This window comes from Arthroderma uncinatum, assembly GCF_011692745.1.
Source record: "Arthroderma uncinatum strain CBS 119779 chromosome Unknown scaffold1, whole genome shotgun sequence".
In the NCBI taxonomy this organism is placed as follows: domain Eukaryota; kingdom Fungi; phylum Ascomycota; class Eurotiomycetes; order Onygenales; family Arthrodermataceae; genus Arthroderma; species Arthroderma uncinatum.
The window spans coordinates 2,317,667-2,332,928 of NW_022983863.1; the positions used below are offsets into that span (position 1 = coordinate 2,317,667).

The 15,262-nt window shown below is 49.9% G+C and overlaps 5 protein-coding genes across 5 annotated transcripts; 1 reads left to right on the forward strand and 4 right to left on the reverse strand.

Annotated features, from left to right (window-relative positions):
• Positions 1-4,553: 4,553 nt before the first annotated feature.
• Positions 4,554-7,180, reverse strand: GIQ15_00712 (GTPase activating protein; the record flags this gene model as incomplete). Its single annotated transcript, XM_033548129.1, has 2 exons — positions 4,554-5,009; positions 5,078-7,180. 2 exons carry the CDS (start codon positions 7,178-7,180, stop codon positions 4,554-4,556), a joined length of 2,559 nt encoding a protein of 852 aa, XP_033409080.1.
• A 700-nt stretch (positions 7,181-7,880) lies between these two features.
• On the reverse strand, positions 7,881-9,715 carry GIQ15_00713 (pyruvate decarboxylase; the record flags this gene model as incomplete). The annotated part of the gene is made up of 2 exons (XM_033548130.1): positions 7,881-8,918; positions 8,978-9,715. The coding sequence occupies 2 exons, from the start codon at positions 9,713-9,715 to the stop codon at positions 7,881-7,883; spliced, it is 1,776 nt and encodes a 591-aa protein (XP_033409081.1).
• Positions 9,716-10,278: 563 nt separating this feature from the next.
• GIQ15_00714 (conidiophore development protein hymA) lies at positions 10,279-11,660 on the reverse strand (the record flags this gene model as incomplete). Its single annotated transcript, XM_033548131.1, has 5 exons — positions 10,279-10,458; positions 10,509-10,781; positions 10,845-11,383; positions 11,440-11,500; positions 11,556-11,660. The coding sequence occupies 5 exons, from the start codon at positions 11,658-11,660 to the stop codon at positions 10,279-10,281; spliced, it is 1,158 nt and encodes a 385-aa protein (XP_033409082.1).
• Positions 11,661-12,102: 442 nt separating this feature from the next.
• Positions 12,103-13,919, forward strand: GIQ15_00715 (S-adenosylmethionine-dependent methyltransferase superfamily domain-containing protein; the record flags this gene model as incomplete). The annotated part of the gene is made up of 4 exons (XM_033548132.1): positions 12,103-12,334; positions 12,391-12,813; positions 12,879-13,116; positions 13,169-13,919. 4 exons carry the CDS (start codon positions 12,103-12,105, stop codon positions 13,917-13,919), a joined length of 1,644 nt encoding a protein of 547 aa, XP_033409083.1.
• Positions 13,920-14,066: 147 nt separating this feature from the next.
• Positions 14,067-15,199, reverse strand: GIQ15_00716 (homocitrate synthase; the record flags this gene model as incomplete). The annotated part of the gene is made up of 2 exons (XM_033548133.1): positions 14,067-15,132; positions 15,192-15,199. 2 exons carry the CDS (start codon positions 15,197-15,199, stop codon positions 14,067-14,069), a joined length of 1,074 nt encoding a protein of 357 aa, XP_033409084.1.
• Between the last annotated feature and the right edge of the window lie 63 nt (positions 15,200-15,262).

Genomic DNA, 15,262 nt, shown 5'->3' on the forward strand with positions numbered 1-15,262 from the left:
TGGTCAAGCAGATGGCAGAATCCGCACAGCAATGAGTATCACGAGGGCCTGAGAAACATGGAGAATAGCCTCGAGCAGCGGACCCGTCAGGATAGAAGCAATCCCGTCCTGCGCAAAGAGACGCAGACAAGACCAGATATAAAAGACTCCTGGTTAGCATGTTGGGAGCCGTGAGGTGGACAGCAATACTGAGTAGTGGTGAGAGCAAGGCCGCGGACGGGGGCGGCGAAGGAAGAGGGTATATGTCGACCTCTCCCGTCCAGCGCCGCCCCAAACCCATGCACTGAAGGAGGTATCAGGCCGCACCCTCTTCGTAATTGCCGGAAACTATCTCCACAAGGAATAAACAGATCGTCATCCACGACCAAATCCTTCAAGCCGCTAGGATCATTTGCAGCCGTGAGACAAGAGGGTATAGAACGAAGCATGTCGACTTGTCTTTAAACCCCCTATCCATTTTCGAACTCGACGTTCCCGTGTCCCCGTGCAGCATCTGGTAAGTAGAAGTGGTCAGCGTTCATAGTTATGTCAAGAAAAAGAAAAGGAGGAGGCTGCATGCAGGGGCCTAAGGTTGCCACTCCACGGACAGCCCGTGTCGGTGGAGCAAGGCGCCCGTCCGAAAGTCAACCACGGGCGAAAAATGCTTAACCAGTTGGAACCACATTCTATAAGAAGCCGTATACTCCGTACAAGAAGGTATTCCAACATCTTTCGAGCCTTTACTCCGTATGTGCGTCCTGAGGTCAGATATATGACTTGTCACAAGTTGGCCATCTTCCAATCATACGGAGTACCCCCTAACGAGTTCTCTTCCACTCTCCATAGCGCTCCTTTCCAGACGTCGCCCCTCCCAAACACCGGCCAAACTCCTCTTGTGCTCCTGGCTGGCCGGGACGGAGCTTCAATCGGTAGGGCCACTTATCAATGATCGTGTGCTTCTCGTTTATCGCCGCCCCCAATATATCAGCTGTCTCATAGAACCCGGCAGCTTTCGAATACCTACTCGCAGGGTTAACATGGAGCTCTGATTACTCCAGGTGCATATCTGCATTAATCATACACTTACATATCAAAGATATCGTCGTAGGGTTGTTACAAGACCCCAGCCAATAGTAGTCTTGATAATCTGGGGATCATACATGGAAGTTGGCATTTCCGTGTAGGGAAGATATTTGAGCAGGCGTTTTGTGACCGGGGAGGTTGCAGGCAGCCTGTCATCGTCGGTTAAGGCCATATCAACAGCATTCATAAAGAGAGTGATCAGAGTTGCATGTGGGTTCTCGAGAGGGGTTTGAAGAAATGGTAGCATCAGTCCCAGTGTGCGATGCAATCCCAGCCAACCAGCGTCCGAAATATTGGATACCTATCTCGTGTTAGTGGTGCCTTATTTGGAGATGCATTGCCAACCAAGTACTCCCTGTCTATTCACTTTCACAAGGGGTTGAAAAATATAGAAGTTGCTGTTGGCATTGGATATTTCTTACCTCGATTCTACTAAAAGCATTTTTCCCAAGATAGACAGGAAGAATACCGACATCCACCTGGAAGAGTTTAAAGGATACACTCAAAGTCGAGAGTTTTCCAAGGGGTGATTGAAGCATCCCGCGGATATGAAAGAAAAGCTTGCCGTATATATCGGCCTTTGCTGCTCCGCTTGATGTATTGACAGCCTCCAGCGAAGACCAACCGCTATGGACATCAGCATTGTCCTTCATCGGCTAGATATCGGCGGTCTGGAAGAATGTCCTGTTCTGCGTTAGCACTAGTTACCGTGTAACTTTGGTATATATTTATCAACTCACGGGTTCTGTACTCGAATTCATTGCGCGGGTACCCAAATGGAAGGAGGGGACCGTCTTCCCAAAATTTATGGAAAGCGATCCGATGTGAAGGAGACTGGCAAAGAATGAGTCGGTCACGATAATCTTTCTTGATTCAGCCAGAGTGATAGATGTGCGGATCTCTTTTGCCCGAGCAGTCGTTAAGCTAGCTAGCACATCGACAAAAGATAAAAGGCAGTCCCACGATGCCTTTTCAAGCACAACTCTAAGGGAGTGCTGCCCAAATGTCCATGTCTTTCCTAGTACACATTTAGGAGACTTATCTTTGACTTTTTGACAGACGTCTTCGATGAGAGGCCGAATTTTATGGCGAAGAAGGTCAATGTCTGATTCGCGCACAAGAGCTGAGTACCAGAGGTGGATGATGCAGTCGGCTGCATCGTCAACCTACCCGGTCATTAGGGAAATACCTAAGAAGCAAGATCACGTTACGGGCCACTATGTCAAGATCTCGGTCGTTTATTGTTACTTCGAGTGGTTAACAATAGCCATGCGGAAGTTAGGCGATCGTCTTGATAACATTTCGAAGGTCTCCTAAAGCTATAGGAAGATGTATATCTCGTCAGCTTTCGTTAGGCCCATGGGTGCCCTGAGGGCCCTAACAAAGCCGTTAAGGGTCCCCAGGAATTTATTGGTAATGAGATTCTCTCATCAACCTTACTTTATAACCCTTGAGCTTGTCCTAAAAAAAGTAATGAAAAAACAGAGCCCCTTAAGGACTTCCAGTAGGGGCCTCTGTATCTAGAACTTACCAGCAAGCAAGATACTCTGAGCTTCTCCGTATTCAACACCTTCATTTAAACCGAGTTGCAGGACATCGAAGGCAGGGACATTACCCCAAAGATATTTATTCACCCCTATTGTCACAAACTGCTCCACCGCTCCCACAAACGAAGGCTTTCGATTCTCTAAAACCCAGGCGGGCTGCCAGGTCCTTTTACCCAATGGTGACCTACATTCGGATTTGTGTCGAGGCCAGTGGGGCTTCTAGCATGTCGAGCTACAGTACTATATACGCAGTTAGATTATTGTATATCTCAAGGTATAACCATAAACCCCCTAAAATCAAATAAAAAAAGGTAAAAAGGAGCATGGGTCATAAACTTACAATGACAAGAAAGCAGTTTTTGCAAGTGTATCCACCTTCTTTCTTACAGCCGGTGTGGTGAGGGTGCCAGTTGGCACAGATAAACCCTGGAGCTGGTATACTGGCCATGCTGCCTCAATTTTCCGTCAACTTTGAGTAAAAATGGCTGGATGATCTTCTTGGGGCTTGAGGTGTTTATACAAGCGATGCCAAAAAGATATGTAGCTGTAGGCCACTATCACTCTAGGAAGGGGAGTGAATGAGTATAACATTTTCTATCATCAATGCCGGATGCATGAGTTCTAAAAATGTACCACAAAGATTAGTTTGTATAGCATACAGAGCCTCTGCAGCTATGAAAACAGTGAATGGGATAAAACTTCAACATTGAGTGTTGAGTTCATGTTTTCTTTGTGTTGTTTCTTTGATTTAGTTTTGTTTGCGCTGATGCTAATTTCCAGTAGCAATCACAGCAATTTTGCTTGTTAGCTTTCATATTGCTTTCTGGTGTTTCCATAAATGTTTGCTGTGGCTCTAACACTCTGACTTATATAAATAAAGCTACCACCAAGCTTGCTCAATGACTTGCATGCCCAGTGACTAAATTGTTTCATGGTGTGCGGATATGTTGATATGCTGACATTGCATAAACTCGACCCTTCTTTGCAGCCTGGGGTCCTAGTACTTTCAAAACAGACTTTGGCTTTTGACCGAGGGTATCATGTTGATTGTGGACAGAGGGCATTGGAGGTGTGTATATTCGATGTTGTGTTGTGTTGTGTTGTGGTGCGGATTAGGTTATAGAGTGGCGACCGACCTTAAATATTTAAAACTACCGCGGGCTAGCTATAGCTTTCCGAGAAATGGACGAGGTGTATTCTACGATAAATATACTAGAGAACAAAGCTCCTAGGAAGTAACGACTGTGGTATTTACCTACCTCCTTGTATTTCTCTTCTCCCATCTACCTTTTCAGAGCGAAGGACTATCCATCACGGCCAAATCAGGACATGAGTCGACACCTTTCATCATCCATTATCAGATCCGAAAAGAGGAATGAAATAAAGGTAAATACAGAAGGAAAGTGTAATCGTAAGGTTGTTATATAAAACGATTAAAACAACATGAAATAAGTAGTTAGATAGATAAACGACAACACAAAAGGATTAGTAGAATTGAAGTGAAAAAAAAAAACTCAAATACATTAAGATGGTTAGGGTATCTGGGTATATCTATAAGTAGATTAACGAAAAAGAGAAGAAAATAGAAAAGCCGCGTCAATTATGCGGAAATTAAATCCATCGGAGTAAATGGCAGGCCATAGAGGAAGAAGAAGGGGTAAGAAGGAAAGACATGACAACATAATATTCCCTAGGAAGGGCATGAGTGTGCATTAGTCAGAAGAAGAGAAGAATAGCAGTGACATGTGTCCTGCTAGGAGGGTGATTTGGGCGAGTATATATAGAGTGGTAAATGGATGCAACTGTTATTAAAACAAAGTAAAGATGAGCAGAAGTTGGTGGTGTCGAAATTGGAACGGTTGCGAGATAAGCTGGGTGGTAGAGCGTTATTGGTAGGCGCGTCGTCTTCTATTTTGCATCGAGTTGGGCCATAGGTGTGCCAGATCAATGCCCCTTCTTCCGGCAATGAACTTTCCACTCTGTCCTGGCAACCCTCATGAACAGCTCGATATCATTTATCGGCACCCAGCTCGTGAGAACTTTCATTGCGTTTTCAAAGTCAGATTCGAGAATGATATCTCGCATCCCATCGATCAAGGCTGCAGAGGTAGCATGCAGGATGTCAAGGCTTTTACCAAACGGGTTGGCCACAGGATGTGCGGGCCCAGAAACGGCATCGTTTGTGTGACCGTTGCTGTTACAGTTGGCATTTCCGTTAACGTTAGCGTTCCCGTTGCCGTTGGTATTGGCTGATTCTGAGGGATGGATAAATTCCCCGGAATCGCCTAGGAGCATGAATACGTCCCACACACGAAGCTGTGCGGCAAATGGGATTGAGTAATTGAATAGCGTCAGGTACCAGCGTGTTCCATAGGCGGTTGGAGGAATTCCGAGTTCGGTCTAAAGAGTAATTTGTTAGTAGGGGAGGCTATTGAAGGATCAAACGATAGTAATAGACTTCAACGCACCAACTTCTCCGCAACCTCTCCACTGCCCAGCCAATCCTTCTCGAAACTATTTAGCGCCTCCATGAGACCTGCAAAGCCCTCACGATAGAGCCGATCAAGGCCTCTGAACTGCCAGAGGCGGACAAGCATGACGAATGCATTCTCTTCATCGTAATAAGCTAGCAAAGTAGCAGCTAGCGCAGCCATACCTTGGACATATCCTGTCTCCGGGAAATAGAGGGACATGGCGTGTAGGACACGGAAGAGGAGCCGTTGGCCTCCACGATACCGGCGCCTGAACATGATGTGGCTGTTGATGGTACGAGGTACATCGATATCAATCTGCACGTCATCCGGGGAAGGGTATATTTGCAATTCGTTGAACTTTTTAATGAGCTCTGCCTCCGTGGGGCTATCGGGACGTTTCTTTGCACTGGCTGCTAGAAAGGCGTGCCAGGCCGTTGCGCGCCAGCTGTCTGGGATTCCTTTCCAGGTACGTTCGATGACCTTGGTGCTAGAAACATCAAACTCGAAGGTCATTCCTGATCCGTCCTTGGTCTTGGAGGTGAGTTTTGCCATCTTGCGCCATTTGTCTTCACGTTCCCATTCTTTCTTCTTCATGGCTTTGGAATATGCCGTATCGTCTTCAGAGAAGCTGAAGCTGTTGGTCTTCTGCGTGGGGCTGGTTAACATGTCACCTGCTTCGTCTAGCAGTTTGCGAGAGCGGTTGTGAGGGAGCTTATTAGCTGCATAGCGTAGACTGCTGGTGGTTCGGGAGAGGTTAGGCTGGTACGAGCTCTGAGAGGAAGTTGGACGAATTGGCTGATCGGCCGTCCTTTGCGACGAGGAGCGGCCTGCAAAGGAACGAATGCTCGCTCCAGTGGTTGATGGTGGGCGTTTGGCCGTCGTTCTTTTCCGTCTAGGTGTGGCAGATGCAAGCATCAAGCTAGTTGAGACCCTCTGCAGCGGCTGGGGCCCGTTTGTATCTGGTTCGCCTTCTTCAGGATGCGGGATGATAAACCCGTACCTATCAACGTAACCATTCTCTATATCGTTCCAGTCTTCCACGCCGCCAGCAAGCTCAGTGCTCTCTCTTGCCACCGTATTCCGCCTCCTGGTCGGGCTGATTGTCGCTGAGGACCCGGTTTCGGATCTCTCGCTTGCTGGGGCCGTTGAGTTTGCATTATCTGTGCTTTCACTCCCCTCTGCTTCTTGGTCCATAAGCATACTCTCATCCTCATCCAGCGCCTGGTTCAATTCCGCCTCGCTAACCACATCCTCTCCCTTCTCATACATCAACCTCACTTTTCTTGACAGCATCTCCTCATCCACGGACAGAGTACGGACCACACTCCCAGCTCCGGTCCTCGCACTCCTCAGCGAATTTGCTGACCGAATACGGCGAGTGCTAAAATTTCGCATCGTGGACGAGCTCGCTTTCCTGCTTGGCGAATTTGTATGGGCTCCGTCCGCACTGAGCAACTTTGAGTTGGCCGCCGTTGACGGACTCCATACGTCGGTCTCATCGATTGTCGAGGTCGTGATATCCCCCAGTGACGAGCCAGGAATATCCATCGTGATGCCTTGGAACGGTGGAATAGGCGGGACAGGCGGTATGTTCGAGCTGGAGATGCCAGATCGGTTTCCTAACGCTACCTCACCTCTAGTCCCGCGTACAGAGCTCCATTTCCTCTCTGACAAAGATCTTCTTGAACTGGGTCTATTTGGAGCTTCGTCCACGACAATGCTAGGTATTTCACCGTCACCGTTTGTACGATTTCCTCTTGCAAGGCTTAGCGATCGTTTCTCGGCGGAGACAGTCGCGCGACGTTCCCTGGATGAAAAGGCAGAAGAGGTGATGCGCGACCAAGCTGACGACGGGCGGGCGTTGGCATTGAAGCTCCTGAACGAGCCAGAAAAGGACGGCCGGCTGAGGGGCTCCGGGATCGTTTCAGGCTTGACCTCTAGAGTGTCGCGGAGTTTTGGGTCCTCCAGGGTCGCCACAAAGGACGAGGGTTCGAAGTTTACGGATTCTTCGTACGAGGATGGAGTCTTTTGACTGATCGACGATGACGGGGATGACAATGGCACCGATAACGTTGCATCAGGCGCGGTGGTTGCCATTGCTTAAAACGTGTTATATACACCCAGGTATTATATTTGTCCTCTGGGTGTAGATGTTACTGCTCTCGCACCGACGGCCGCAGCAGCCGTCGAGTATCAAGCGTAGTCGTATCGAGCAGAAGAGGTAGACGTCGACGTATATGTGGCCCTATAGACGGCATTCCCAAAGCGGGCGTAGGACCGATGGTGAATTAAGCGAGTCTGAAACGTGTAGCACTCGATAGCAGGAACCGCACGGAGGTTAAGGAGCGACAACTGTTTGGGGCCTGGCGCAGTTGGGCTGTTGGCGTTAGAGCATGGCGTCCGGCGTTTCAGCGTGCTGCATGCACATCAGCGCAGGATGGGACTGGCAGATAGATCGAGGGACAAAAGTCGTGATATGGGGTTGGGGATGCGATAGTTTGTTGTTTCCTGGGGAGGTCAGGGGAGCATGCAGGATGAGGTAAGCAGACGCCAAGAAAGGGGAAAACCAGGATGCGATCCCTGCGCTAACCGCTTTAGTATATTAGTAATATGCTTAGTCACACTCAAACATGCAAACATACAAACAGGGCAAACATATAAACATGCAAACTAGACAAACATGCAAACAAGACAAATAGTGTAAACTAGACAAATAACAACGTCGTGTATAAACTACTGTGTATATCTATGGTTGTATACAGGAAAGAAGCAACCGCCCATGCTGTCCTCACGCTTTTTAATTAGCAGTCGCATTCCCAGCAGCAGCTAGAGCCGCCTTCTCCTTCGCAGCCTTGGCCAGGGCTATCCGCTCCTCCTTTAGCTCGAGCAATCTGGTCAGGTTCCACGGCGAGTCCATGATATCGAAGAATATCTCGACGACCTGGATGACGTCCGCCTTGAGAAAGGTCTCATCGTTCAAGATGACACCCAGCTCCTTGTAAGTGCGCGCACTGTAGCTTCGGCTATCCTTGGCGCCGAAAAAGCCGAGCATCTTCTGGTAGTCCCACATCTCGGAGATGTCATTGTACTGTTGTTCGGGCCCGTGGATGAGACGTTCGATGGTGTAGCCCTTGTTGTTGACTACGATGATAATGGGTTTGAAGCCCTCGCGGACCATGGTGCCGATCTCCTGGACGGTCATGTGTAGACTTCCGTCACCGACGAGGAGGACGACACGGCCTGGGATGGCGGTTTCGCGGCGGGCGAGGAGGACGCCCAGCGTGGCGGGGACGGAGAAGCCGATGCAGCTGTAGTAGAGTTGGGAGAAGTAAGGGGTGTTGTCGGGGAGGGTGAGGCCCTGAGAACCGAATTGGGAGGTGCCCACTTCGGCGATGACGAAGTCGTTGGGACGCAGGAATTTAGAGAGACGGTCCCAGAAGCGGGCGTGGTCTAGGGGGTCGGTACAGTTGTCATCAGATGGCTGCTCTGAGGTTTTGGGAAGGATCTTGGCAACATCGACTGTTCGCTGAATAGGCTGTTTGGCCAGTCTGACAAGCAGCTTCTCGATAACAGGTCTAAAGTCAAGGCCCTTCCACACTTTTCTTCCCACGGAGCAGTATGCCGGGTGAAGCTCGATGAGCTTATTGGCCGGCAATTCTGTGCTGAAACCTCCTGTGTTACCACTGACGTTGAACGGGCCAAGATGGAGGACGGCGTCGTGAGACTCGATCTGAGCCTTCAGGGCAGGGTTACTAGAGGTTATGCCGCAGTAGAGGCCGGCATAGTGAGGATCCGACTCGTTGACAGTCGATTTACCCAACGGGGTAGTATACCACTGTTTGGCCAATTAGCACGGACACATTTACACCGAGGAAGCGGATATATAACTCTTACCGGAGCAGCTAAGAGCTTGACCAGCTCGCTTGTCTGCTTATACAGGTCATGTCTGGACATCAACATATCGACCAACACGCCGGGATCCTTTGCCTGGCCCATCAACTTGACCACCTCCTCAACAACCTCATCCTCCTCTGCCTCCCTACCCTCGTTCCGCACGGCCAGGTCCAATGGTTTCTGCAACGGCGTAGCATCGATCGGGCTATCCTGTATATCAAGGGGCACGAACAGGTAAACCGGCAACCTCCTCTTGACAGCTGTCTCAATCACCCTGTCCACCTCGGCAGCAACCTTGCTCTCGTCGTCCAAAAACGCCGTGGCGGCGGCAACGGGCTCGACCATCTTCTGATACGTTCGGTGGTCCCACTGGTCCATCCAGAGGGTATGGTGGATGCGTGTGTGGTTGCGCTGCATGTCCCGGGAGGTGTTGCCCACGATATGGATGACAGGCACATATTCACTGTATGCGCCAACTATGCCGTTGAGGGCGCTGAGCTCGCCAACCCCATACGTGGTAACGACGACACCGGGCAGGGAGCGGGCGCGGGCGTATCCGTCAGCAGCATAGGCGGCGTTGAGCTCGTTGCAGGTGCCTACCCAGCGCAGGTCAGGGATGCTGTAGACATGGTCGAGGAGGTTGAGGTTAAAGTCGCCAGGAACGCCGACAATATTGCGGATGCCGAGCTGGTGCAGACGGCGGAAGATGTATTCGCCAACGGGGACCGTGGATGTCATCGTATATCGGTGTCTTCTTGTTGCTGTTGTTCTGGGGTTGCTGGTGGCTGAATGGGTGGGCTGTAGCATGTATGAGAGAAGAGCGAGATCGAGATAGATCTCTATATAAATACCCGCGCAGGGATGCTGCCCCTCGCCCGGCCCTTGCCCTTGCCCCGCATAAGGAAAGCCCGCGCCCTGCGACAGAAAAGCTCGTCGGCCCGAAAAAGAGCTTAGGTAAGCAGGGAAAACGCCGAGCCCTTGCCCTTGCCCTTGCCCTTGCCCTTGCCCTGACTTCCGGATAGGGATGTCTCTTTACCTGCCCTTATATACAGGACTCCCTTCTTCTATCCTTCTATCCTCTTTGCTCTCCTCTGTATGTTGCTTTCTTTTCTTCTTTATGATGTTGTTCGTCTTCTCGGCTAACATCGGGTTTTATACTCCGCCTCGCCACCGGTTTCAGTGGAGACGAGCTAAGAGAGAGCATAGAGATATGCATGTACGATATAATGGTATTAGGGAAGCGGACTCTATATCCATAGTAAACATCCAGGTGTCTCCAAACTCCAGCAAGAATGGTCTCATCACTGCGCCTGGCTCGGGAGATTCTCGATCTGCCGCACCAGGAAGCTCTTCTCGTCCGTAAACTGGTCGTCGTCCGTCCGGTCCTCCAGGAACTTGGGCAGGAACTTCAGCAGCCGGTCCCGGTTGTTGATTAGGATCCGCTGCACGGCCACGCTCTTGTTCGGGTTCGCGACGAAAACCTGTACTTATTAGTTGACGGCGTTTGATAGACACTCATCTATAGACATACCTTGAAGATGTGGAAGCCTTCGTACTGCACCATCTTGCGGTCGTCTCGAAGCAGGTTCATGCATAGCTTGAGGTGGTCGCCGCTGTCCACGTATGCCGTCATGACGTTGTAGTTGGCGCGGTCCAGCAGCAGTTCGCCCAGCAGCTTGATGCTCTGCCTCTTCGTCACGTACGAGTCAGACAGCACCAGGATGTTGTTGTACCGGCTGAAGAACAGGTCGAAGTTCGCGCTCAGGTACCCGGCCACCAGTGCCTTGTGGCGTGTCAATATATCCTGTCAACCGTTCATTAGCGCTGTCCAACCCTGATAGATATGTAGATGGCCAGATGTACTCACTCTAAATGTCGTAAACGCATCTGCGCTAACCTCGAAGCTACCCTGATTAATCCAGCCCAGAAAACTCCAAAACAATCCCTCGCCGCTCTGCTTCTCGCCAGGCTGTATCTCATTAAGTCGTATCGCCCTCTCTCCTTCTCCGGACTCGTCGTACAGGATAATGCCAGCCACGACCTCGTACTTGAGCGCCTCGCGTAGGATCGATCCGCAGGGCATCGCGCTCTTGTTGTTCTCGTAGCCGCGACATAGCCGGGTCAGCACTTCAGGCCGTTTATGTACGATGTACGAGATGACCGGCGGGTCGCCGGATGTGGACGATATAGCGCCTGCACCAGTGCTGGCGTTGGCATTGGGTATAGTTGCGCCTGTGGTGGTTGATGCATTTGGTCTGAAGCGGAGGATGTGTGAGAAGATAGTCTGGGTGTCCTTGCGGGCTTCAAAGGGGAGGATTGGGATGGATCGCGCGAGTTCATAGAGGAGATCTTCTTGCAGTGCTGCATGCACAAGTTGTTGCACCTGGTCTGGCAGTGTATCGACTTCTGTTCACCTGTTAGCTATAATGATGGTGTTAAGGTGGTGAGCGGGAACAGCCAACCTTGCGTCCCCTGTACAATGAGCTTCATATAGCCTAGCTGCTTGGCCAGGTCTTCTTCTACCTAGAGTATTATCAGTATCCTGAATAGTCTCCTGGAGTTGTTAACATTGACCTACCTTTGCATCTCCAGGGACATCCCACAGCTTGACCAGCAGGTCCTTGGTCGTCCTTGCAACCTCTGCAGGCTGCCGCTGTCTGCTCCGGTTAAATAGAAACGCCATCACAGATAAAGATAGGCCGGGTCTTCTCCTTCTCTTTCGCTGCAGAGATACTCATGTAGGATGTGGTTCAGCTCATCGACAGCCAGGGATCGACAACAACAATAACAACAATAACAAACGATATGCCTAACAGCTACTGGTCAGGGATAGGGAATGTAGCTCAGAACATTAACTCATATCATCATTGTATATCCAGTTCTCCGCTCGCATCAAACAAGAGCTGCTGGCGGATGTTGCAGAGGACGTAACTACTAGGTAGCTCGAGTGTTTTAGGAGTTGTCGATGATGCTTTTGCCCCACCACTTGGAGTTACAGAAAATCGCTTTTATCTCGATTAAAAAATTACACCCACCAAAGCTTGAATATCAGTATATCTACCCCCTGGCATCTACGGAGTATTTACATAGTGATCCTGTGGCCAGATATCGGGATTAATTTCACTATGAGTCCCCCAATTCCGCATAACGACCGGGATAGCGACAGCGACGACTCGATGCCCGAAGAGCCCCTCGATGTCACACGCGACGATGGATGGGAGGACGTAGAGCCTGAGGAAGAGAGCGAGCCTATAGTAGGCCTGTTTACGGACAAGATCTATCCAGATGTCCGCTCGATGCTGGACGAGTGCAGAGAGAAGTTCGATTTCGACCTTGTTCGCGTGCAGCGGAAGTTGGGTGTGTATAGAATTTATACTCACTGCCATAATGATATAGATGCTAATTATTTACAGAGCTCGACTTCCTCGGGACTATCAAGCTGGTCAACTATATTCGTTCAGAGGTGAAGAATGGCAACACGAAGCCCGACGTCTCGAGCGCCGCCGCATTCGAGGACGAGAAGTACCTAAAACCCGTCCTGGAGGATGATGCGCTGCTGTATAGTTTAGATGACATTGCAGATTCGGCAGCCGGAGAGCGACTTGAAGTTACAGACAAGCTCGAGAAGGCAACTGATCCAGCCCGGATAAAGGATCTGGAGAACGAGCTCAATAACCTCCGCGGCGAGTTTGCAGAGTATAAGCAGATGGTACAAAAGGCGTTGAACCAGTCCATAGACGATGAAGGTGAAAGTGGTAAGAAAGAGAAGGATGCTTCGAGTTCACGACGGTTCGAGGAGGCAGAGAAGGGTTATTTCACTTCTTATTCTTACAACGGTACCAATCCCCTACCAATCCCCTTTTTCTGATAGTATCGTCGTGACTGGGGCTAACGGTAACAGCAATCCACGAGTCAATGATCAAAGACTCTATTCGAACAGACGCATACCGTGATTTCATCTATGACAACAAACACCTGTTCAAGGACAAAGTTGTTCTGGACGTCGGTTGTGGAACGGGTATATTATCCATGTTCTGCGCCAAAGCCGGCGCAAAGCAGGTCATTGCGGTAGATAATTCAGATATCATTGGCAAGGCGCGAGAGATAGTATATGAGAATGGATTCGATGGAGTCATCACGTATGGAACCCTTTCACATACTTATTTTGACCAATTGCTAACAAGATACCAGATGTCTGCGTGGAAAAATCGAAGAAGTCATCCTCCCCGTGAAGCAGGTTGACATCATCGTCTCTGAATGGATGGGCTACTGCCTCCTCTTCGAAGCCATGTTCGACTCTGTCCTCTGGGCCCGCGACCGTTACCTCGTGCCGGGCGGTCTCATGGTTCCATCCCACGCAACCATACGCATCGCCCCTGTTGCATCCTCAGACATAGTACAAGAACACATCACTTTCTGGAAATCGATCTATGGCTTCAACATGACCAGCATGCTCGAAGGCGTGCACGATGAGGCTATTGTCCGCTCCCTCAATTCTTCCATCATGGCCGCAGAGTCAGAACTGTTTTTCTACATGCCATTGCACACAATAACGGCCAAGGAGCTCGTATTCACGAAGGAATTCTCCGTCACACTCTCCCGCGACATCGACTCGCTGGACGGTTGGGCCGTATGGTTCGATATCATCTTTATGCCATCAGCGGATAGCAAACTTACCCCCGAAGAGGCGCTGCCGGAGTTAATGAAGAAACGAGATATCGTGGCTTTCACGACCGGTCCCGGCGGGAAAGAGACGCATTGGCAGCAGGGTCTATTTTTGATCGACCAGAAGGAAAACCCCACCGCCGCAATGACGAAGGGACAGGTTGTTAACGGATCAATCGAGTATCAGAAGAAGGATGAGACGTCTCGATTATTGGATATTACCATTGGATGGAACGCGGATGGAAAGGCTGGGAGCCAAAAATGGTCTTTGGCGTAGGCGGAATTAAAGCAGATATCCTTTTAGTTGCTGGGCTGTTTATTGGACGATAAAAGCGTTGCTGTTCTATTATAGATAGACGACCGGAATAAAATATTGGGCGTCTTGGGTATCAATTGGGTATAAAAAAAACATGAATAAACCATCTTAAGCACCTGCAAACTGTGCACTGTATCGTTTCCCTGGAGCCTGGCTCCAAGCAACAGACTCCTTCTCAGGCTCATGTCTATCACAGTGTCTCGTCGATCCATGCTTTCGACGTTCCTCGTCACGCTTTGATCTTTCCCTTCCCCTTTCTCGATCCCGAGAATGACGCCTATGCCGTTTCCTCTCCTCCTTCTCAGGTTCGGCATCCAGTCTAAACCCATCAAGGCTCTCATCCGAGCCCCTACTCCTCCTCCGCCTTCGCCTTCGTCGTCTCTCTTTCTCTTCTTTCTTTAAAGCCCGTAACTCCCTCTCCTTCTCCTCCGCCCATTTCGTCCTCTCTTTCTCAACATCCCGTAACTGTTTTACACCCTTCTTCATCGCAGCAAGCGGGTCATTTGTGCTGAGCCTCATTTTCTCCCTCTCTTGTCTCCTTGGGTCTTCGTTACCCCAGACATTTTTGGTCGGCATCCCCATTCCTTGGGCAGCTATTTCTGTCATCGAAGAAGAATACCATGGCGCCGAAGTTAGTTGTTGTTTATTTCCTGCCGCGTTAGAGAAACGCATGGTATATTGGTCTTCGAATTCGCGAGTTTTCCGTGCTGATTCCGCTTCTGCTTCAGGGTTTTTGTCTGACCGTTGTCTATTGGACGATTTCTTCTCAGGAAATAGGCTGATGTGGCCCGACTTATCAACGATGGGAGCATCGTTGGCAGGCCGGCGCACTATATCTGTCTGAGTGCGCTGGTTTGTCTGCTGGGCGTCCTCCTTTGCAAATCGGATATCGCGATCTGTATCATTTTCTCCTGCAAGCCTTCTTCTCTTCCGGTGTCTGGTATCGCCATGCGACTTCTCGTGAGGGTGAGCATGCTGTTCCTTTTCCTCTGCTACTAACGGCGAAGGCAACGGCTGCCTCCCACGTAATATATCTATCCTCCTCTCGGCATCGTCTTCTTGCTTTTGTCGCTCCTTTTCCTCTTCTTCCACTCTTGCTCGAGCTTCATCCTGCCGAACCTTAGCGATATTGTCCTTGTTGTAGACGTTCCATGACTTCTTCCCTAGTAAATGCCTAAGAAAGTCTATTAGTATGGATCTTAAGTGTCAGAACATGCATAGTGTCATACGTACAACGGCATAATTCCAGTTTCTTCTTCCTTTCGCCGTAAACTTGATATTTTTCGACCGTTGCGCAAGACACG